The sequence below is a fragment of the Drosophila pseudoobscura genome, chromosome 4 (assembly GCF_009870125.1).
Source record: "Drosophila pseudoobscura strain MV-25-SWS-2005 chromosome 4, UCI_Dpse_MV25, whole genome shotgun sequence".
Lineage (NCBI taxonomy): Eukaryota > Metazoa > Arthropoda > Insecta > Diptera > Drosophilidae > Drosophila > Drosophila pseudoobscura.
Genome location: NC_046681.1, coordinates 5279484 through 5301585, shown reverse-complemented (window position 1 = coordinate 5301585; position 22102 = coordinate 5279484). Strand labels below are relative to the sequence as shown.

Below are 22102 nucleotides of genomic sequence, written 5' to 3'. Positions count from 1 at the left end.
GAACACATTGATTATCATGAAGGACTCTTACCTGTGGTCATCGCTGTGGGGCTCTTCCTCACGATCGAAGTAGGATCGATATATGAGACGCGTGACCGGCACCGGTGGAGCCGTTGAGGTCCCCGTCGTGGATGTGGCCGCTGTGGCCGTTGCTGCTGCCGACGGGGGAGTCGTCTGCACAGCTTCGCTGCATGTGGAGGGCGCCACAACGGCGGGGGGCACGACTACGGCTGTTGGTGGAGGCGGTAGCGGTGACATGACCAGCAGCTTCTTGCTGGGACTACCGTTCGGGGCAGAGACAGCGGCAGCGGCAGCGGCGACGGCAGCAGCGTCTTCATGAAGCAGCTGAAGCTTGTCAAAAGACAACCGCTCGTGGCAGGATATTCGCTCGTGGTTGTTGGAAGGCAGCAGGACAGGCACCGGCAGCAGCTGGTCCTTGCTGATCTGCAGATGGTCGGACTTCTCCTTTTTCCGCTTCTTCTCCTTGTACGGACTCGAACTGGAGCTGGAGCTGCGCTTGCGCCGACGTCCTCCTGTTGGCTGTTCCCGCTCTCGTTCCCGGTCCCGTTCTCTCTCCCGCTCCCGCTCTCGATCCCGATCCCTTTCCCTCTCCCGCTCACGATCCCTCTCTTGCTTCAGCTGGAACTCTTGCTTCACGTTGCCGGGCTTGAACTTGCTCTCGTAGCCGGCATCCAGCTCTGGCTCCGGCTTGACCGGATGCGGATGCTCGTGCTTCACCTTTGCAGGCAGCAGATGCCCCTGCACCTGCCCCTGCCCATGCCCATGTCCATGCCCATGCCCATGCCCATGCCCATCTCCGGCATAGCCGTTGGGTGTTAAATGCGGGGCCGAAACCTGTACGGGCTGTGACTGTCCCTGTGTCTGGATCGTGACCAGATCTTTGGGCGTCAGATGTCCGTTCTGCTGGGAGGGTGTGAGCTTCTTCAGCCGCATGATCCGCTCGCGGGAGAGCTTGCTGAGGTCAATCTTGCATATCAGCGATGTCAAATGCGGGGTCGTGGTCCGTGCCGGGGAGGCCAGACCTGCGCCCAGCTGCTGCTGCTGCTGCTGCTGGGTGGGCGTCATGCGGAGCTTGGCTATCGCCGCGTTTTGGACTGGGACTGGCTGGGAGGAGGAGTCGCCGACCTTGACCTGCTGCTGCTCCTCCGACTGGTCCATGATCACCACCTGGCCTTGCTTCTTGGCGCCCCCCTCCTTGGGATTGAAGATGCGCGTCAGCGTGCTGATCTTGTTCTTGTCGCTCTTCCGCTTGCGCTCCCGCTCCTTCTCCCGCTTGGCCTCGTCCTCGTCGCCGCTGGTACTGCTGCCGCTCGACGAAGAGCACTCGGAGCTGCTCAGCTGCTGACTGTGCTGGCTGTGCTGGCTGACGGCTCGCGGCTTGTACGGCTGCATCAACTGCTGGGCCATAGGCAGGGCGCTGACCGTGCTCATGACCAGATGATCCTCGGGCTCGCTGCTGCTGCTGCTCGGGGAACTGCTCCCACTGGCCCCTGCACCCGCACCCGCACCCGCACCCGCGCTAGCAACAGCTCCCAAGCGGGCCAGGGGCGGCACTGCTCCCGTTTTGTTCAGTTTCACGATCCGACACTTTATGTTCTGGGTGGTCTCTGTGTCGTCGCTGCTGCTGGAGGAGCTGCTCGACTTGGAGCCAGTGGAACCGGTACTCGACGAGCTGTCCTCGTCGGAGCTGCTGCTGGCCGCTGCCACCGCACTGGCATTGGCCGGACCGGATGGTATCACTGTCATGGGCACTGCCATGGCCGTGCCTGTGCCTGTGCCTGTGCCCGTGCCCATGGCTAGCTTCTTTGTGGGTGTGTTGCCGTTGGAGCTGCTCTGACTGGAATGGTCTCGTTTCCTCGAATTGGCCATGGCGGGGCCTTTGACCAGCGGCTTCTTGGCGGCCGTCAGCGTGGGTCCCTTCGTCTGGGAGCTGCTGCCGGCCGAGGCACTGCTCAGGTTCCCACTGCCGCCACTCTGCTGCTGCTTCCTAGGCCTGCCGCGTCCCTTCTTCACGGCCAGCGGCGGAACAGTGGCCGTGGCCTGGGCCTGAGCCGCAGCTGCAGCGGCGGCGGACAATTCTAGGGCATGCTTGGCAGCCGGCGGGTCATCATCGTCGCTGGAGTCCAGAATGGGGGCGCTGGTGGCGGGCTTCTTCTTGCGCGGCTTCTTCTGGCGCTGCTTGGGCGAGGCGGGGAGCGGCAGAATGGGCGTGAGGGTGACACTATTTGGCGGAGCCTTCTGCATCAGGGTCGGGTGCACCCGCATCACCGTCGTAATGGCAGCCGGCACTCCCGGAAGCTGCAGCGTCTCGCCGGGGCCCGGCATCGGCACCACCTCGCCGGGGGCACTATCCGAGCTGCTGCTGCTGCTGGAGGTGCTGCCGCTGCCACTGGTCCCGGAGTCCGATAGACGAGCGGCGGAGTGCAGGGCCTCCGCTTCCCGTTTTATCTGGTTTTTTGGTATCGCCGGCAGACCCCCCATCTCCCCCACGCCGTCCAGGGCTTCCTTCTTGACGGCCACCGCCACGGGGGTGACACTCAGTCCGGCGCCGTAGCGCAGCTGCTGCTGCTGCTGCAGTTGCTCCTCATCCTCGTCCTCCTCCTCGACCTCGTCCATGTCCATGTGGTCGTCGTGGATCTTCTCGTTCTTCACAATGGCCGTGGTCACCTCAATCGACTCGGGTATGATCTGAGCGCCGCCTGGCAGGATGCCAGGCACCTTCATGCTCACATTCCCGGGCGAGACGCTCTCAGAGCTGGTCTGGTTGGCCGGCTTCGGAAAGAAGCGACTCAGCGTCCACTTGTTGCTCTCCGTGGGCGAGGGCGTCTTGTTCGAGGAGCTGCCGCTGCTCATGGTCCCGATGCCCGAGCTGCTGCCCGATCCTCCGCCCGACCCGCTGCCTCCTCCGCCCCCGCCAGAGCTCGCTGTGGAGCATCCGCCATTGCCAGCGCCTCCGCTGCCGAACCCACTGGACGTCAGCAGTCCACTTATTGTGCTTCCGCCTCCGGCAATGATCGAGTGGCTGTACTTTTTCTTGCTGCCATTCGCCGTCAATTGTCGCTGCTGCTGCTGGAGGATCTGCTGATGCTGCTGCTTCTGCTGGAGGAGCTGTTGCTGCTGCTGCTGCTGCAGTTGTTGCTGCTGCTGCTGGTGGTGATGGTTGTGATGGTGGTGCTGCTGCTGGTGGTCTCCCTTGCTGCTCGACTCGCTGCCCGATTCGCTGGAATCCGACTCGGAGCTGTTGCTGCTGTTTCCCGCCGACCTGCTGGAATATTTAAGAGCATTTACTATGGCATCTGCAACGAGCATCCATCATGAGCCTCTCTCACCTCTCCTTCTTGCGCTGCTCGTCCTCCGACTCGGACAGCTCCAGATCGTTCTCGAGGCTGTGACAAAAACGGATAAGAACGGTTAGAAATCGAAAGGAAAGGAATCTCTCATGTCTCACCATGAATCCTGCTTCTCCAACGTATGGTTCTTCTCCGTCTTGAGCGGCTTGGCCGCTGCTGTGGGGGAGAGAGCGGCCGCAGCCTTGGGCGGCGTCGGCGGCAGTTGTTGCAGCGGCGCCACGGGGCTCGCGCCGCCTAGGGATCCCTGACTAGCGTGTGGCGGGGTCGTCAGCAGGGAGGTAATGGGCGAGGCGATGGGCGCAATGGGGGCGAACAGCGGGGCCATCAGGGACGAGGGCTGGGAGCCGATGGGCGGCGAGCCGATCGGGCCAAAGGCATACTTGTTCGTGTTGGGTCCGTTCAGGTTGTAGTTCTCTCGCGTCGGGGCGTGCGGAGTGGCCGCTATCGACGTCAGAGGGGCCGTCACCCGAAAGCTGTTCGTCATCTCGCTGATCATCTTGGTGATGTCCTTCTGTGGAGGGTGGAAAGGGATAGATTGGATAGGAGCAGTTAGAAAGCAGTCCCTTTCGGGGCATTAATCTCATGGACTCACCTCTGGCGGGGGCGGCTGCAGTCCGGCGCCACTGCCGCCGCCGGGCCGCTTGCTGGCCGCTGGAGGCACAAAGAGCCCAGCGCCATTGTGGAGCGCTGGCGCCGGTGGTCCCAGAAACGATTTCTCCCGCCCATTGGGCATCTGCGTGGACAAGGGCGGACCCAGGGGAGTCGTGCCGGCGGCTCCGCCGGTGGCATTGTTTGTGGCGCTGGACGAGTTGCTGTTGGAGTTTGAGATGGAGCCAGAGCCAGATCTGGGCGGTCCCCGGGGCGGGGCCATGCCACTACTCGAGGGTATATCGTTCTTCATGGGCTGCCCCGGGTAGCCGCCGCGTCCGTTGTACGGCGGCTTGTTGTCCGCCTGCTTCAGATAGCCCGGAGGTCGCTGCTGCTGCTGTTGCTGCTGGTAATGCTGCTTCTGTTGCTGCTGCTGGCTCTGGCTCTGGCCGGGCAGGGCTGAGCCGGAGCCGGAGCCGGCGGCGGAGGAGGACGAGGGTGAGTGCGAATGGCCGAGGGTTTTGGGCGGCGGCGGTGCCTGCAGACGCGGATTGCCGGCGCCGGGCGCGTGCCGACTAATCCCCACCGTTGACTGATTGATGTAGACCCTCGCATCGCCGAACTCCCCCAGGGCGGCCGTGATCTCGGCATCGCCCTCCGTCAGCCGTCGCGGCTCGCTAAACAGAGCCGTCTCCCGATCATCGATCTGTATCCCCTGTTGCCGTTCGATTTTCTCACGTTCTCGTCGCTTCCGTCGCTCGTATTCCTCCATGCTGAAAGAACACAAAACAAAATTGTACATGAAAGTGGACACAGATTCGAGTATGGGTTTTAATCCCCGTAATTTTTGGGTGCAGTTAGAACAACAACAACAACAACAACAACAACACACGATTGGAACAACAAACAGATGGCACAGGCAGTACAACAACAACAACAACAACACCAACAAACATTAGGCGAACAAACAGGAACAGTCACGTCACGTGTTTTTCCCCCGAGGCTCAAACAGTTTAACATGCACTGTGTGGCGCCTTGCCTGGGCTCCGGTTCGTGTCCGTTCGTACTCGTACTCGGTCGCGAGGCGGTCAGGGGGCGGGAGTACCTGCGTTTGCCTGCCGCTCAATGGATTTGTGCTCAAGCAGGGGCTCAAGCATGTTTACATTCGAGTGAGTGCATAAGGGAGGGCACACACGCATGCACACGCACACGCACACGAACACGCACACGTACACGCACGCGTGTATAGTTTGGAGGTTGGTTTTCGCCTTTGAATTACGTCTCCGATTTGGGCCTAGTATTCAGATCAACTTATTCAGATGATATCTTGTATGGTGACGATTAAAATGCATGCAGCTGGCTTCTGGCAGGCGAGTACTCGGACACGATAAAAATAAACAACGATTATTGCCGGAAAGGTTAAAGTGAGATTATGGCACACACCACAAAGTTCCAGTGTGGCCGCAGAGCGCAAAGAATTTGGTGCTACCACAAAAGCAGAGAGGGGACCTCTACTGAACCTCATGGAAAATATTAGAAATCAATCGTCATTTCGATCAAACAAAATCCATGCCATCACTGGCAAAAATCTAATTCGGATTCCAAATTGGTTACTTATTGATGATATTTGTTTCTTTAATTTTAAACGATCCAAATTTTAAGATCCAAACAGAAAGTTCTCATGGGCAAGAGTATATGTACATACATGTGCATGTAAATAGTTTCTATATATTTCTATATTATCTAGCTATTATGCATATAAAAAGAACCAGCGAAATGTCATCGAAGAATAGGTACAAATTGATTAGCATTTCACAAACATTTAAGGGGTACAGTAAGTAGAACTATAGCTTTTGGGGATTATTTTAGAGGCGTTTTAAGTTTGGCCTGAAGCCCGAAGTGCACGGTTAGCGGCTACGCAGCAGCAGAAGACTCTGCTGTTCACAGTTTTAGAGCTTAACATACTCCTATGTGCATACAAACATAGACGTTTGACAGGAACAAGCAAGCATTTGTCAACAGTTTGGCATGCGCACAGCTTTATGGGTGCTGCAAATATTTCTTTGCAAATATTGCACGTGGCGGTGCGGGTGGAGCGGGCAGGGGGCAGGGGCCGGCGATGGCAAATGTTTGTATTTGATTTAATTTGTATTTTAAAGCACCCGAGAGCTGTGGGGAGGAGGGGCGCGGGGTTTGGTTTCACATGCTTAAGAACAATACACATAAACAGAGACACGAGACACGAACAACAAACAGTCATAGGCATAGAAATAGACACAGACACAGACACAGAGAAACAGAACGAGTGGGAGATAGAGAGAGAGACCGTGGACAGCCAGTGACTCTAAAACTTACTTATAGTTTTGGCTGTAGAAATTGTTATTGTATTGCTGTAGCTGTAGCTGTTGTTGTTGTTGTTCTTGCTGTTCTTGTAGCTGTAGCTGTAGTTGTAGCTGCTGCTGTTGCTGTTGCAGTTGATTGTTGCTGTTGGTGTTTTGGTGTGGATGTTGTAGGTGTTGTTGTTGTTGTTGTTGCTGCTGCTGCTGCTGTTGTGCCATAACGCGCGCTTAATGCAAATAAAATAATTAAATTCTCCCCTGAGAGGGCACACAGGCAGGCGACGCACGCAGGCACTCCGGCACACCGCCACACGGGGCACCCCCGCACCAACACTGCACAGACAACAACAAAGAAGATTGCAGACAAGGAGGACAGACGATGGGGAAGAGGGGCAAGGGGCAAGGGGTAAGGGGTGGCGGGATGGAGGGATGGGGTAACGAATCGGCTTAATCGAACGGTGAACTGAAAGTTTGATTTCTCTCTCTGTGCTCTCTTTATGTTGCTATCTCTTTCTTATGTTATCGTTGTAATTTTGCTTCTGTGACAGCAGCGACGTTGAAAAGGCGCTTTGTGGTTGTATTTGTATTTGTTGTTGTAGTTGTAGTTGTTCGTGTTTGTGTTGCTGGAGTCACTCGGCGCTGCTGTTGTTGCTGGCAACATTTTGCTGCCTCCGTTCTGCTGAGCGACTGTTAAGGCTTTGCCGTCGTCCGTCGTCCGTCGTCGTGCTGGGCGGGCAGGGCGGGCAGGGCAGGGCTCACTGACTCTTCTCCTCTGTTAGGGCAAACAGTTTTACAAGCACAAGCACAAGCACTAGCACTAGCACTATCATGTAATCTATTCGTTGTTGTGGTTGTGGTTGCTGCTCCTCTTATGTATTTTTTCTCCTTTCAATAGCACAAAATAAATATGTATGTATATCTCTTTGACTCAATGTCTTTTCAATTGATTTCTCTTGAACAGACTTATTCTTTGTAAATGCTGATTTGATTTGTTTCCTAAGGAATTTTGATCGTGTTTTCTTTGGGTTTTTACAGTTTTATAGCTCTACAGTTCTACGGTTACATCTGATTGGAGTCTTTTATTGCTTGAGTATGTCTGTGTGTGTGTTTTTCAGGGTAAGAGTGTGTGACTGTGTTGGTAAAAAAGTGTAAGTTGCAGTACCTGAAAGCAGAGCAGAGAAACACAAAATTAGTTGCATACTTTCGAGCGCATCTCAGAAATCAAGTTAGAAACGGCACAAAATAATCGACTACACGATACCCCTCCCTTACATAGACTTGGTGACTTCTGCTTTCCCTATTATGGACACAAATATGATCTGTTCGTATTGATTCTTGATTTCTATAACAAGTTATCTAAGGTATCCTCGCCGGTGTCTCTGCGATTACTGGGTACTTTTTTGTAAAAATGTCCTGCAACTAAAGACAAGCCCACGCACAGGTGCCTGAGCTAGGAGGTGACTGTCACTCGGCTTATCATTATGCAAAAGGTACCACCCATGGCACCCACACATGGCTGGGCGACACACATCTCGGCGGCAGTCGTCGGGCAAGAACTCAGAAGAACAGAACTGAGAGGAGCTGCGGCGGCGTCTGCTTGGCTGGCCCTTGGAGTGCAGCGCCTAGATTCACTTAACCCGAGACTGTCAGAGCACAACGATGTCCTTTTGGGCGTGTTCTTATGGAAAATTTGCAACTTGAAGCACACACACGTGAGATGCGTTTGCTCTGCTGAACAGGAGCCGAAAAATGGATGCATTCACAGAAACCATCCGCCATGGCAAGAGTCCTTTAGGGACAGCAGATCTGGATAGTTTTAGTGGAAATGTAAACAGTTTTTGGAGCATAACTAGAACCCGAGGGTTCTACTGCTCTCTAGAGAACACAGAAGTCTGTCAGACTTCCTTAAACAGTGCTTGCAGATAATACTCGTATTTATTAAATTTGCACATTCCTTTGTGGGGTACAAAGTTACAACGTGGACCTTTTTGAGCCACCCGAAGGGGTGCTTCTCCCTGCTAAGCCACCTCCAAACCCCCTAACCCCCGAACCCCCGAACCACCGAACCCCCGTTCCATGATAAATGCAGCTCAGAATTTTATTTATGACAAAATGTACTTTTCATTTCTGAATGAAAAACGTGTCAGTTAAATTAATTTTCTGGTCACAGGACAGGACAGAACCGGACAGGACAGGACCCACTGCAAACGACAGACGCACAAATTTGACCCTTTTTGTTGGTATTTTTACTCCCAGAGAAGGATAGAGAGAGAAAGGGAAAGGGAGACGGAATGAACGAGCCACAAATCTGCTGCCTTTGGGTGTTATTTTTTTCCGTTTCTGCTGCTGCTAAAATTTATTTGTCTTATAAATTTTGTTAACATCTCAACTGAAGGAGAGCGCCGGAGCCAGGGACGGAGCCAGGGACGGAGGCAGGGACGGAGCCAGGGACGGAGCCAGGGACGGAGTCAGAGTCAGAGGAGAGACAACAAACGTTTAATTATTTTATTTCGGTAGAATTTTCCTACCACCCCCCAACCCCCCCCAGTCCATGCACAGTGCTCACAAATAGTTTATGCACGTCACCGAAAAAGGGGAGCGCACAAAGGGGAGACTCAGGCGGAGAAAAAGCTTGACAAAGTTTCAGTTCTGCTGCTGTTCGGGCCGCCTTTTCGGTTTCAGGCTATTGCTTAATTTATATATGTGGCACCCACTACCACACCCACACCCACACCTCCCCCCACCCTGTGTGTGTGCGTGTGTGTGTGTGTGTGACTGCTTTAATGTGCGTCCATTTAATCTAAAGCTACAATAATTTGTCTTTTGTCTGCCATCTCTGTGTGGGCCCGTTTGTGTTTTGGCTTTTTGTTTATTTGCATTTTGCAGTTTGACTTTCGGTTTTGTCCTGGGGATTGAATTTTCAATGCAATGCCATTTATAAATACATATATAATTGGCAATGATTTTTAGAATGTTTCGCAGGGAACAAAATGGGTATTGGGCTTAAGTAGGGAATTGGAAGATATCGGATCTGAGCCACGAATGGGATTGCTCAAAGAAAATTGACTGAAGAAGTCCAGAGCTTCGAGGGAATGCCTGCGCTCACGTAAGACTCGGCCGCACAGCATTCAGGCGAAGAGGCCCGATTGGAATTGGTGGGAATGAAACACACACACATTCGCATCGATACTTACGGCATTCAATGCATTTCCAGATCATTCTTTGGACTGTATTTGACACTCCATAGTCCCCATATAAGGGGCCCCATATAAGGGGCCGAGGGATATTAGGGCTGGGGAAAAGTATGTCGAACGCCTCACAAAATAATCTCTAGCCAAGAGAATGTTTCACCTACCAAACATTTTACCGCCCCAGGGGCTGTAGCTTAATTAAGAATATTCTCCATAGTTTAGCCCCGAAAAAAGTTGCTATATGTATATCGCGCACACATAACCCAACGGAACTCCGGCCCCCCCCCCCCCCCCTCGACAAGCTCCTCCTCGACGGCTCATGGGGTAACAAAATATTGAAAGAGCTCAGGAAAACTTGCATTGGCCATCGTTGTTGCTGTTGTTGTAGCCCCTGAAGCATTTTCAATTTTCTTTTTGCAATTTTTTGTCGGTTTTTTTTTCCCTGTTGACTCTCTCGTGCCGTTCCCTTCCCCTTCCCCTTCCCCTCCGTCGTTATCCAACTGTTTTCATCGGCTTTTTCACACATGTCTATTTATTTACTTTGCTTTCTTTTTACAGCAAATATGATGATGAGAACGAAACGACTGGCGAAGGCGTGGAGCAGCTGGAGCAGCGCAGCAGCAGAGACGTGAGCGGAGTTGTTTACCGTTCGTTGCCTACTTACGGGCGCTGATAGCAGAACCCGAACCAGGAGGACCCACAGACCAGGCCGTGACTTTGGGCAACACACTCAGACTCAGAACCAGGGGCCAGAGTCGGAGCCAGAGTCGGAGGCCCCTCTGACGCCTGTGTCGGGGCATATGTTATGAATTTTATGCAAATATGTTCTGGGGAATGGCAGCCGCCCAGCCAGGACCCACTCCCTATCCTGTTGAAGCCCTTTCTACCGTGCAGGAGTTTAGCAAAATTCGCGACGTTGTAAATCCATTTTTTTGTGTGTTTGTTTGTTTTCTTTCGGTGTTCGCTTCTCTATTAACATTTAAATCGCTTTCGGGAGACTTTTGCGACTTTCGGGGGCGCCACTTTTTGAGATTTGCAAGGAGTACAACACATATATTCCATGTTAAGAAAAGTCCAGAGAAACTTTGTAAATTGCATGTGTCAATCGAGGAGTGGAGCTGCAAAAAGGTTCTATTTATTGGAGAAACTTTTGGTACAAAAATATGTCGTATGTGTCGCGGAGATTTATAAAATGAAGCCGATACGGTAGTCGGTTCAGTAGCTAACTTCCTTCCTTCCTCAGAAGCAGTGGGAAAGACAGTCCGTTACTCTTTTGGGAGGGCGAGAGAGCGCAATGGAAGGAAGACTGTGCAATGGGATACTACCCTTTAACTATTTAGAGAAGGCTCTCGTGGCAGTCTCATACCCAGGGGAATCTCCAACGTATCTCCAGTGAAAACAAGAACAAAAGGAGGGAATCTGATCCCGGAAGCGATACATTTAATAAACGATCATGAAGTTTCTGCTTTGGTTATGCCTAATGCCAATCAGGGTCACTTCAAAGAGAGCTGTAGCTGCAGCAGGAGCAGGAGCAGGAGCAGGTCGCCATGAATCATTTAACAACATGCACAAACATTAAATTACGCATGGAATCCCTTTTTACAGAGAACACCCCGGGTACAGCCCCGACCCCACACCCACACACAGGGCACAAGAAACACACAAGCTCTTGGCATAGAAAATTCAATTCAATTCAGGGGGGCCGAGGCCCAGACAGGCAGGATGAAAGCCAAGCCAGAACGAACACATGCGACTAATTTCATATTCATATGCATATTTAGACCAACTACCAGAGAGCAGAGGGATAGAGAGACACAGCCCCACACAGCCACATGCAAGCAGCAGAGACGGAAGATAGATATGTTGTAGATAGAAATAGATATATAGAGACAGAGACAGAGACAGAGAGAAAGATCAGGCGGTTTGGGGGCTGTTGGTGGGGGGCTAGCAAAAGGCAGTCACTGCACACACACAAACGCATTGGCACACGCCTAATTTATAACACAAAAGTCTACTTAACTCCCCAATGGAAACTACCGCTAAGCCGCCGCCGCCGCCGCCGCCCAGCAGAGAGGTGTAAAATCAGGGGAGGAGGAGGTGCTTTGGAGCACGGCATAGCCGATTAGAGGATACCCTTCGGCAGAAGTGTGCACATCAGATATGTAAGCAAGTGTCTCCTTTTGGATTTTGCCTTTCTTTTGCAAGACATCGATATCTCTTGATATCGTGCTCCTCTCAAGCTATATTCATCCTTTTGCTCTCTTTATCGCTCCCAGCAATTCCTCTCTCTGGACAATCGGCTGAGACGTCTCTCCCTCGCTCTCAACGAATACGAATCAAAGGAATAACGGACTACTTTGCAGCGTGGTTTCGTCCTTATCCCTCTTATCTGAGGACCCTAACCCATCCCATAGTACCCTTAACCAACACCCTTACCGATACTCTTATGCGATAACCGATGTTATCGATGTTTTAGTGCGATAACAGCGGGGTAAACGCTCTCGATTTCTGTGATAGGCGAGATCAACGCCAAGAGGAACTCGGTTAACTCGGGAATATGTGTATTTCTGCCAAATCGACTACCTATACCCGTTATTTTGCCATATGCGACTTCCATTGAGGGTACTTGCCGGAATATACCCCAATATTCTAGGTAAATTAAAAGAAGAAGCGCTAGAGAAGGCAGCAACAGCAGCAGGAGCTGGAGGAGGTATAAAGAATCCCCATTTTGTTGGACAGTGCATAAACAAAGCCCCACTCTGGTCTGCTCCTCTGCCTCTGCCTCTGCCTCCGCCCCTGCCTCTGCCTCCGCCCCTGCCTCGAGTGCGACTGTGTGTCTATGTGTGTGTTGGACAGGATTTATTATCAAATGGGCGCCATAGACTAACGACCATAGCCGCAGTCGCCTTCAGTCTTCAGTGTTCGGTGTTCATCCTGCAAACACCCCCTACCCCCTCGGATACAGGATAGTACAGGACATACTCGCTGTAATTTTGTGTATGTGTGTGTGTGGCTGCAGAGTCAACAAATTTTATGGCACTCATTAAACTTTCTTTCAGCAAAAGCGCCTCAAACTCAACTTCAACTCCGACTCTGACTCTCTGACTTGGACTTGGTTCACGAGGGGGCGGGGGGGTTCTGCTGGGCCTGACTGTGGGTTAATTTATATCTTTAAGGTCTTCCACCTGCCGAGAAAGAGTGAGAGACACATAGAGGGGGCTTCGGGTTCTCCAGTTGAAATTTATTTAATTAATTTGAGCAGTTTACAAGTGGAGTTGAGTGTAAAATCAATCAGTTAGGTGGGGTCTAGAATTTGCTTTAGGCCAGGGCAGTGGGCAGGGGCAGCCCCGTCATGCACGAGACATGTATGTTGTTTTTTATATTATTTGTTTAAACTGTCGTTTCTGCATTAAGGTCATTTTGCTGCCTGCTTTTTTGGCCAGAAACCAAAGCCGGAGAAACTTGAAGCGATTAAGCCTTTTCGTCAATACAATTGATTTCGATTTTTCGTTTAGTCAATTAAATGTTTCAAGGCTTTACATTTCGACAGATGTGTATATTTGCTGACTGCAATTTTGTGCAGCATTTTCCTTGGATTTTTGTGGTTGCTATTGACTGGCCGTAGACTTTTGTCTGTGGCATGTGGGATGTGCAATTTGTGGTCAATTTTCTTGGCAAATCTCATTCATTATGCAATGTACAAACAATTTTTTGTATTCTGCTTTGAAGAGGATTGGAGGGGCTTTGAAGAAAGGCAACGACAGCGGCAGCGGCATGAGAAGTTGACAAACTAAATGCTTTGAAAGCTGAAAGCTGAAACCTCAAACAGTGGTAGCAAAAACTAATTAATTAATTCAACAGACGGAGAGATGAGTACGTGTATGGTAGGACGTATAAAAAGAAAGGACTGCACATGAATGGGGGTACTCCGGCAACTGTCTTTGAATGGATTGTGATTTGTTTCCCAGCGATGCTGGGGGGGTTCGGATGTGTTTAAGTTATAGGAAATCTGCCTTAAATTGGCAGGGTTCCTGGGCTCTGCTCCTGCAGCTTCCCCAATCAATTTCATATGCATACCCACTTGATAGATGAGGCAGACTTCGGATGCTGCCTCAGCCGGCACTCGGCGCGCCCCTCTATCTACATCGTCTGTAATCTGCACATGCAACGCTTATCTGTGGCAGCTTCTGCGGCGCCACTTAGCACCTTGACTTGTCCAGCTTTCAACTTGCTTTCAAACACAAGTCCCGACCACAGACCATCCAGACCATCATCCAGAGAGGTTCCTCTCCGTCGCGCCGCTTCGTCCTGCCTACATATTGATGCTGACGCATATTTCCTGCTTCATTAACAGCGACGCCGCCGTAAAGTATGCTACCCTACGACAGCCCCGTCCGGGGGACCAGAAACTGCATTGCGTCCTGCCCCTGCCCCTGCGCCTGCCCCTCGTCCTGCTTCTCCTCTTTTTACGTTTTGTTCCCACCTGGCGTTTGCTTTTAACGAGACGTCCTCGTCGTCATCGTCGTCCTGGCACATTCCTGCCGCCCCTCTCCAGCACCTAGTTAAGTCCTTCCAGAGCTCCTGGCTTCCATCGGAATCAGGGTATATGGTCTCTGGTCTCCTCTGCTGACTTGCTGCTTTGGTCATTTCTGTTTGTGTCCCATTCTTATTCCCCTCTGGCTTCACCATTTTCTCTCTTCTCTCATTTCCTTGTGATTTCTTATACCCTTTCCGAGGACTTCGAGTGCTCGGTGAGCACGCACACGCCTCAAGGCACCCAAAGACGACCATCTCTAGCCTGGGATCAGTTGTCCTTCTCTGCTCTCTTGACAGCGCGTCGCTGAGGATCTCTGAGGCTCCCAGATTTCGGATTAAAGATATTTCAGCGGTTGAGCGCCCCGTGTGGAACAGGAAATCGGAAATCTTTCAATGAAAAGTAAAAGTGTATTCCATCGGCTGGCTTGTCCCCTTTCTCCCTTTCCTTTCTTAGGTTTTTTTTTGTGTATTTCTTTTCTTGCTTTTCACCCTCTTTCCGTCCCCAACATCGCTGCTTTTCCGCCCTATTCCTGGGTGAATTGCTGTGGAGCTTCCTGTTGCTGTTGCTGTTGTCCTGCGGCTTGATTTGATTAAAATGATAATAGTTTTTGGGATTTAACTTAAATTGATGTGGGTTACTCTGCTCTGTTGTTGCTGCCGCCCAACTTTGCCACAAGAAAATTGGGGGGGGAGGGGAAAGGGTGGGTCGAAAATGTAGCGCACATTTTTTGCACAGTTTTATTTCGGTTACTCTTTATTCTTGGCCTTCTTTAAGCTTTTCCGCCCTTTGTGGGCTCCGTGCTTTGCTCATTTTGCGGCAACAAAATCCCAACATTTAACGAGGCAGAAAGAGAGAGAGAGAGAGAGCGAGAGAGGGAGAGGGACAGAGAAAAAAGAGGTAAAGATGAGCAAGTGCATCACATAAAAATTCCATTAATAAAATTGCATAACATTTGCTGCAGTTTTACCCCCCACCCACCAAAAAAAGTCCACCTCCTTTCTTCATCCAAGGATCTTCTTAGAGAAATTGCAAATCCCTGGGCCTGCCCCAAATTGCCAGGCTGAATATTTGAGGGCAACTTTAAAACGGGAGGCCCCCACAAGTGGCGCTCAGAGAGTGTCCTTGAGAGTTATGTGTTGAGTGTGTGTGTGAGTGTGAGTGTGCGGTGTGCATTCTGCGGTTAACCACCGTTATTCCGGCCGCTCTGCCACGGACTTTCGGGCTCTTGCCTTGATGAAGTGCCAGCCAATTCATAAAATAATCATTTTAAGGACCAGAACCGACTTTGAAGTCGTTTAGCATTAAACATCAACCTCCAACCTTGGACTAAAAGTCGCATTGTGCAGGGAAAAATGGTAATTCTCCGGAGAATATTTCTCTCTCTATCTCTCTCTCTGTCCCTTTACAACTACATATCTCCCTCTCTGACCGTGACCAATGATCATCGTAAACGAAAGCTGCTTAGCCACTTTGAAACAATTTTTCATTTATTTCTGTGTGCATTTTCCTGCAGGAACTGTACTACTTTTGGCTGCAAATCGATTAAATAACTGCTAAAACGCTACTACATAAATAATTGCAAATCGGAAACACTTTAAAGCAAACCAAAGAAATACCCATGAAAAGCGCCTGCCCATGGCAGCGCAAAAAGCATTCCAGAGAACGGATCGCTAAGCCGAGCGCAGCTTGTTGTTGTTCTCTTGCCTACGCTGTTAATCGCTGCATCCCTCTTTTCTCGTCGTTCGTCACCGACGAAAGCTCCGAGGGAGGCTCGTCTGCGTAGCGATCGGCATCGCAAGCGCAAGTTCCGTCGGCCCTGCCTCCATAGCATTGCAAATCGAAACAAAAACAAATAAAGACTTTATCGAAATCTTGTTGTTGCTATGATTATTTGAATCAATCGAGTTACGCCCCTCTCCCCTATGTTTATTTTTCTAAAGAAATAGTTTTTAACGTCTACAAATAAGTGTGCCTTGCTGTTGGATTAGTAAACAAACTTGGAATAATGAAGGAACCGCCCTAGTGGAACGCATGTTTATTTACAGTAGGCATCTTATGATCCACTCAATATTTGCAACATTTTCCAATGCTAGCAACTAATTGTATACTCCCTGCAACATTGTTGTCGCTGTCCTTACTATCTTTCAAAGTTGTCACAAAAATACACAACTTTTACAGCAGAATATCTGGTTGCGAACGAGCAATTTGCAATAAGTTGAAACTCTGCCACAGGGTGGTAGTGGCAAGTGCCTCCCACCTCCCGCACTCTAACCCATTCAAGTGGTATTCCATAGCCATCGGTTCAGGTTAAAACAAGAACGAATCGGAAGCCAGATTGTTCAACTGAAATGTACAGAAACAGAAAACAAAATAATAATAACAGTTTAAATGGAAATTGCACTGTTGCAAGTACAACAACAACAGCAACAACAGCATTCATCAAAAGAGGGAAAACTTTTGCGGTCTGGCAACAATTGTTGCAGCTGTTTGCAGCAACACTTTGACGTTGCTGTTGTTGCTGTTGCTCTTCCATTTCCATTCAGCCGCTGTGGGTGACATGCCTACAGTTCGACAGCCACTGCTGGTGTACGACTACTGTAAATTACATATTAATTGCCAATGTGTGCGCCCAGTTGTTGTCCAACTGTAGGCGGCTCAGTGAGAGAGAGAGGAAGAGATAGTGATTTAACGGCAGTGATGCCTCCCGCCCGGCTGCCGTGACTACATTTTGAAATAAATGTATCTAAACTTTAGTTTGGAGTTTTATTCTTTTATCTACGGCTTTTTCTCTGGCCTGCTCTGTTCTGCTTTGCTCTTTCCCCAGCCAAAACATACGAGTAAAAACAAACAGTTTCGAGTGTGTGTTCCCAGTGCCCATTCCTCGGAGAGCAATACTCCGCGAACAAAATACCTTTTAAGAATATTATATATTTCAATGAAATTCTTTGCCTCTCTCTTTGCAACATCAGTTGGTATTCTTTGTGCACTAAACATAAGACAAATTAGCAAGTAGCGCTAGGAACACATCAATTAGAGGGTATTGAGGGTGTCCGTACAGATGTACTCTTTTCGCCTTATCTAGTTTTTTTCTTTCTTCCTAGTTGCGTTTTCCTCTTTCGCTTCATGGATGACTGTGTGTGTGTGTGTGTGTATAATCTACATTATAACATTTCGCTACGTTTCACCCTGCCGCCCTCTATCCCTCTCTCCCTCTGATTCTCGTTTCCCGTGTACCCTTCACAGAAAAGTTTCACTTTGATAGTTGGGGTAACATTTTTTGGCGCTTTGGGTTTGCCGCCGCTGCCGCCGCCGTCGCTGCTGCTGTTTTTGACAACTTACTCGTGCGATGCGACCGACCGACCGACCGAGCGACTGTCCGTCCATCCACTGCCCTTACCCTTCTTACCCGACTCTGCTCATCCATTGCCATGCCTCCCCGCCCCTCCTAGCCCAGCAGCTATTTTTGCTGCGTTTGGCAACATGTGTGCGAGTCTCTCTCTCTCTCTCTCTCTCGAACGAACTCTCTTTGCGAACTCTTATACATACATATAACTGTGTTTATCATCTCCTACTCATCTCTCTCCCGCTCTGTCTATAAACCGGCCGTCGCGTTTTTGCCCTTTGGCCATTAAAGTTGTCGTGGGTCCTTAAATTGTATTTTTTGTTGCCATCTTTGTGGGGCGGGTGTATTGATGGATCTAAGCGATTTGTGGCATACCGTATACGTGCTTTCATGGCTCTTCATAAAACTTCATTTTGTGGCCAAGTTTCAGATAGTTTATATCACTTTTCGATGCGGAATAGCCCAGAGACGAGCCCATAAGGAATATATAGAGCATTTAAGGTAGGTACTTCAGATGTACAGCCTATTCAAAGGGTAATTTGAAGTAGTTTACGGAAATATTCTTTAAATTCAACAGCAAGAGTTCTTCCTTTATTCCTTCACCTTCGCACTCCCCTCGCTCCGCATTCCATCCTCTTTGAGTCCTTTTCCGGGCGACGGCCCAAACCTGAAGTTTGTTTTATCTGGCGACGGGCTTACGGGCAAATCAATTAACTTAATGAAAACTATTTAGTTATGCACAAGAGCCACAGTCACTTCGATATGTCAGGTACAGAAGTGTTCGGTTTCGGCGACCTGTCCTGTGAGTTCTGTTGAGGAAAGATCCCCCCGAGAGCACCCTTTATGGGGATGTGCATTCATTTTGAATGTGATTTTCATTACAAAAGTTAAAGTACATTTATTCTGCCATAAAAGTGGGGAATTTTCACAAATTTCCACAAATTTTCACAGCTCAACTTGACCGCAAATCGCGGGCACAGCTGTCAAAATATAAGCGCAGCTAATTTATCTTTAAAGAGTGAGAAAATAGGGGAATAGTGGAATAGTGGGGAGGGGAGAACTGAGATAATTACGAAACTGATGAAGTCTCCTTGGGTCTCGGTCTCTGGGTGCCTTGTGTGTGGCATGGCATAACGGTTCCATAATAAATTATCGCGCAATTTGTTAAGGGAAAAACTATAGCCAGGGGGGGAGGGAAACTGAGGGAAAACTTTCAACAAGTCGGAAAATGGTCGAACACAGAACAACAGAACAGCAGTACGGAACGGAATGGAAACACAGAAGACAATAAAAACGTTTCCAGCATTAATCAATTAATTTCAATTAAATTGTGAAAAATCACAAAAACGTGAGGAAAGACGAAGCGCTACAAAAACAACTTGCTCCAGTACTCCACACAGAGAGAGGGAGAGAAACAGAGAAACACAACAGCCAGAAACATACGAAAAGCACAAAAGAGGGGGAAAAAATCAGGCAAAATTTTAATGTTAAACAATTGGGGAAAAAACAGCTCAGAAGCAAACAATTTTGATGGGCTTTGTATCTAAATTTTAAGTGGCAACACTTGACATGTGGCATTCCCCCACCCCCATAATCGGCACTTGTAGAAACAATAAGATTCAATTGGAAGAAGTCCTTTGGTTTACAGTCATCATATTATAAAGTAGTAAAGTTTAAAAATTATTTAAAGCAGGATTCATATAAATCAAATTTATTTGGAAAGTTTCGAATCATTTCCTCAGTTACATTCTTTCCTTTCGAACTCCCCAAATCATATCAAACGAGAGCGAACAAAGCAGAGAATTTTCAGATACGATATGGCTGAGAGTATTGGAGGAATGAGACTGCTGAGAAGCACTGCCCAAGTGACCGGAGAAACCGAATGCCGAGAGGTGGAGCCTGGTGCCATCGAATCGGTTCATGCAGAGCTCTTAGATGTTCCAGATGTTCTCATATACAATTTACTACAGCGACAACACTGGTTGCTGAAGTTCCAGTAAAGAGGGTGTATAATTGGTAGGCACAAAGCACAGGGTGAGCCAGGACCAGGTGCACGAAACAGAAGCGGGACTGAACTGGCGGGACCAGTCCAGACGCGACCGTTAATCGGTTGTGATATTAATATATCGTGCCGAAAGAGAAGATATGGTATTTCCTGTTGACCCTAGGAATCGATTTATAGATTTCCCATCACAGAATTATTGAGTTTCTTTGGGAATTCTCAAAAAGATTCAATTACAGAACTGGACTTTTATCAATAAAGAATATAAAATATATGTTGAAAATAATTGAAAATTCCGAAATATTTAAGCTGTTGGGGGATAATTTCTAATGTTTATTGGGCAATGCAATATCAAAAGGCAGCCAAAAAAATCTATTAGCAAAATAATGCGAAATACAGGAAAGAAAATAGACAAGAAAATGTTACGAAAAGCAGAGCGAAAAACCACATCTCTCTCTGCCGCTCTATCGGTTCTGTCTTTCTACCATATTCCGTTCCTCTCTCGTTTATCTCCCGTAATTTATTGTATTTTTTCCACACTTATTTTTGCAACATGTGCTTGCGCTCTCTCTCTCTCTCTCTCTCGCTCTTTTGTTTGGGGAGACCAAAGGGAGGCCCCATCAAGTAGCTGAAATGATAAGACTAACCCTGACAGCACAGACAGATACAGATACAGATACGGGTTCGGGTGCGGGCACGGGCACGGGCACGGCTACAGATACTGTTAGAGAGTGTGTGCCCCTTATCAGTCTATAAGCAATGTATACTCGCACCTAAACGAGTACATATATAGAATTATTCTACAACTAATTTTAATGGAAATTTTCGCTAAACAAATCAAACACAAATTATTGCTAACAAGACAACAAAAATGCAGAGTAAATTCGCTGAAAATGCTGCCACTGCCACTCTTTTCAATCTATTGTACGTATCGGTTCCATCCCCAGTCCCCCGTCCCCCCATCACCCATCACCCATCACCCATCCCCCATCACCCATCCCCCATTCATTTGTTCGGTTGTTGTGCTGCGTTGAACCCAGACAGAAATGGATCCTTTTATTGGTGGCTAATGCAATTTTAAGCCAACGACATCGACCTGTTGGCCAACAGAGAGGGGGGTGGGGGGGTCTGTGGTGCTGCCACGCACACTGCTAACAAGGTTACATTAAAAACAAAGTTATGCGAACGTTTTAAGCGGCCTAGACGCACCCTAGAGATGGGCACAAGCCGTCAGAATGTGGACACGAAAAGGCTGGGCCATCTCCAATGCACAGCGCCAATGGGGGACATGTACGATATGGACAGCAATTTCCACACATGAGAGAGCCGCACAATAGGCAGGGGAGGGGCGGGGAGGGCCGGGGAGGGGAGCGGAGGGGTCATGCGGATGGCTTGTGGTCGGTGCCCTGACGACCCCACTCTGGGCTCCCGTTTGCACAGAAAATACAACAAACGATAATTAAGCGTAAAACGCAAAGCGATGCAAAAATCCCAAAAATGGCAATAGAACAATTCTGGGGCGGGGCAGAGGCCAAACAATGGCACAGTCCTGCTCCCCGCTCCCCGCTCCCCGCTCTCTGCTCCCTGCCCATCGGCCACCCAAAGGACTAAATGAAATAATGCATTTTATGTCGGTTTGCCTGCGTGATCCTTGCACCCCGGCCTCTGTGCCTCTGCCTCTGCCTGTGTCTGTGTCCTCTCTCGCCGGTTTGTTTGCCTTTGTTCTGTGTTTTTGTTTTTCTTTTTTTTTGGTTAGTTTTATTTTGGATTTTTTGTTGTTTTTTTAATAGCTCATTGCGCTTTTTGTAAGAGTGTTTCAGGAGATTTGGGATTGATGTTAACGGCAAAGAAATTTATTGAAAATCCTACGGCTATTGCTTCGTGATTTATTCTTCGCCAGAAAAGCGAAAAGTGACAAGAGAATCCAATAAAAAAGTGCACGCCGTTTGTTCAGGCAATCTGTGCTCTAGGGACCGAGAATGCAAAAACAAAATGCACGTTTTTGCTGCTTTTAAATGAATATATTTCAAGGAATACTAAAACTGGGTAATGCTGATGGACCTTTCATCAAAAACACCAGAAATGTCGATGCTTTGATACTTTTACGCTTTCTATCAAGAGACAAAATATGTCGGGGAATAGTTTTATTTTTTTTTTTTGGCTCCAAAACTACATTTATTCCTCTCTATTATATTATATTCCATTCAGACCCCCACAGGCCCCAAAACCAACAGTAGATATTCGTATTTCCGGCTCTCTCTCTCTCTCTCTTGTCTCTGGATTTCTTCAATCCTTCGCTTCATCCCATGCTCATTTTTGTGTCGTTATTTTTAATATTTCCGCATAAATTATGCTAAACATTTGCCATTGTCTGAATGTACTTCCTTTTGGCTCAGTTTTTGTGCAATTATTTTGTTTATTTAATTTTCCCGTTTCCCCCGTTTCCCCCATTTTCCCCACTTTCAAGAGGAAAGCCATAAAAGGCGGCATCAGCAAAGCCAACAAGAAAGAGGCAAAAACAAACAAACAACAGAGTGCTGTTGGCTAATAGATCTTCCCCTCGTCGGTTAATTGTCATATAAAAGTCGTCGAGGGGACGACAGCAGCTCTGCTGTGTTGCAACACAGTTTTCGCCGCAAAACTATCTTTCCGCACGCACCTCCTCCTTCGCACTCACTCGAAATGAATGACTTTTTTGAGGATAGAGGAAGTCCGTAAACGTAGAATCATA

General features: G+C 48.9%; 1 protein-coding gene across 4 annotated transcripts in view; it reads right to left on the bottom strand.

The window, feature by feature from the left end:
• lilli (AF4/FMR2 family member lilliputian) overlaps positions 1 to 22102 on the bottom strand; it is a 98684-nt gene that overhangs the window by 2201 nt on the left and 74381 nt on the right. For 2 of the 4 annotated variants that reach the window (XM_033380889.1, XM_033380890.1), the window contains exons 3-7: positions 6315 to 7460; positions 3964 to 4732; positions 3470 to 3882; positions 3351 to 3407; positions 32 to 3286 (exon numbers count right to left, since the gene is read on the bottom strand). In XM_033380889.1, the coding sequence (XP_033236780.1) occupies positions 32 to 3286; positions 3351 to 3407; positions 3470 to 3882; positions 3964 to 4732; positions 6315 to 6517 (4697 nt within the window). In that variant the 5' untranslated portion in view covers positions 6518 to 7460. The remainder of the gene's footprint in view (positions 1 to 31; positions 3287 to 3350; positions 3408 to 3469; positions 3883 to 3963; positions 4733 to 6314; positions 7461 to 22102) is intronic. The other 2 variants (XM_015181250.2, XM_033380891.1) reach the window with 2 other exon arrangements.